Consider the following 1436-nt stretch of genomic DNA (forward strand, 5'->3'; position numbering starts at 1 on the left):
TGCTTGCTTCCATTCTCAGTTCTCAGAACTAATACCATGAAGGTGGCGTTGTAATTGGTAGTGCTTCGAGTATGGAACACGCTGCGGTTGCAAGGATATTTGTTACCTTGTGAACTTCCGGCCATCTCTTGAACAGCTTCCTATCTCTCGTGCCTGGGGCATTGCAGTTCTTCTTTGAAGGCTAGAAGTGATCAACGTAAAGAAAAAGTACCTGCATTCAACCGCTGCGGTAAGCACCTTTTGCTCAAAATATTTTTAGTAAATGGCAATTGTTAAGTGCGAAGGACTGCAGCGAAGGACGTTAAGATGGAAATGAGGAAAATTCGACCAGACTGTAATCCTCAGTAAATATTCTCTGGCTCGTGCTGGCTACATTTAGTTTTCTCCAACCATAAAACTTGTATTTATCGGCAGCAAGATTTCGGTTTGAAGCCTTTTGGCCAGTTTCGCAGAACTCGTGACGTCCGTATCGAAACGGAAGCCTTGCCACTGTTTTTAAATGAACAGCGGCGTGGCATGACCTCCGCGATCGGCACCTTTAAATCATGCAATTTACCGGCGAAATCAGCTTTAATAGCCGCATATGTATTTTATTTTATATTTTCCTCCTTTTTCTAGCTTATAAAAGCTCCGTTTATGGTAAAGACTGTTCTCGCGATTAGAAAGTGATGCCCCATCGATACCGTACAACTCTTATTTATCCTCAGTGACCCTTTGATGTAACTGTACTAGGTAGAATGAAGAAAAGCACATGTGACTGAGGAAGAAGTACAAAAGGCATTGCAATTGTGACAGACAATACTCGCGGTGTTCATCCGCACGCTGCTGTTATTTGCAGAATACCAGCCCTTGACGAGGAGAATCTAGCGATAGAACAATGACACGCAAGTATAGGCTCTCGTTTTGCAGTCAGTTTCATTAATAACGACATCTACAATGCAATAGCTTCCATCGTGCCGAGTTTGCTGCGTCACGATACCTTGCAGTCTGCCGAAAAGCGGGAGGGAGGCATCGTCGACGTGTATGCCACAGCAGTCTTCTTTTTCATCGTAGCTCACCTGCCCACCGAGTGAGCGTGGAGCGGTTGGTGGGCGCAGCAATAATTAAGTCCACAATATCTCTAAGAACATGAAGAGGAAGAAAGAATAATAAAAGAAGGAGGAGCATTATTCTATTCTGAATTTGATTATTACAAGGTCTCCTTTTCGACAGGCCCAATCTTGACCAGTCCTTCCAGGTCGGTAAGGGCCATTTCTGTGTCTGAAAATAACAAAAGCAAGAATTATTTACTGGTCTGCAACTGCAGTAGTCTGCAATATAAACATGCCCACCCTTTACAGTTTCTGCCAAACAACCTCTACTTCACATTGCAACATAAAAGTATAGTAAATCTACCTGTGCAAGTAGTCCACACCAGCGTGCATAATTGCCACAGT

At 43.5% G+C, this 1436-nt stretch overlaps 1 protein-coding gene across 1 annotated transcript in view; it reads right to left on the reverse strand.

Moving 5' to 3' along the window:
- LOC146185990 (uncharacterized) overlaps positions 1–1048 on the reverse strand; it is a 10023-nt gene extending 8975 nt beyond the window's left edge. The window contains exons 1-2 of the mRNA XM_084607962.1: positions 980–1048; positions 107–181 (exon numbers count right to left, since the gene is read on the reverse strand). Of these exons, the coding sequence (XP_084464088.1) occupies positions 107–181; positions 980–1048 (144 nt within the window). The remainder of the gene's footprint in view (positions 1–106; positions 182–979) is intronic.
- Between the last annotated feature and the right edge of the window lie 388 nt (positions 1049–1436).

Source organism: Amblyomma maculatum, chromosome 6 (assembly GCF_055883805.1).
Source record: "Amblyomma maculatum isolate TAMU_Amacu chromosome 6, ASM5588380v1, whole genome shotgun sequence".
Classification (NCBI taxonomy): Eukaryota; Metazoa; Arthropoda; class Arachnida; order Ixodida; family Ixodidae; genus Amblyomma; species Amblyomma maculatum.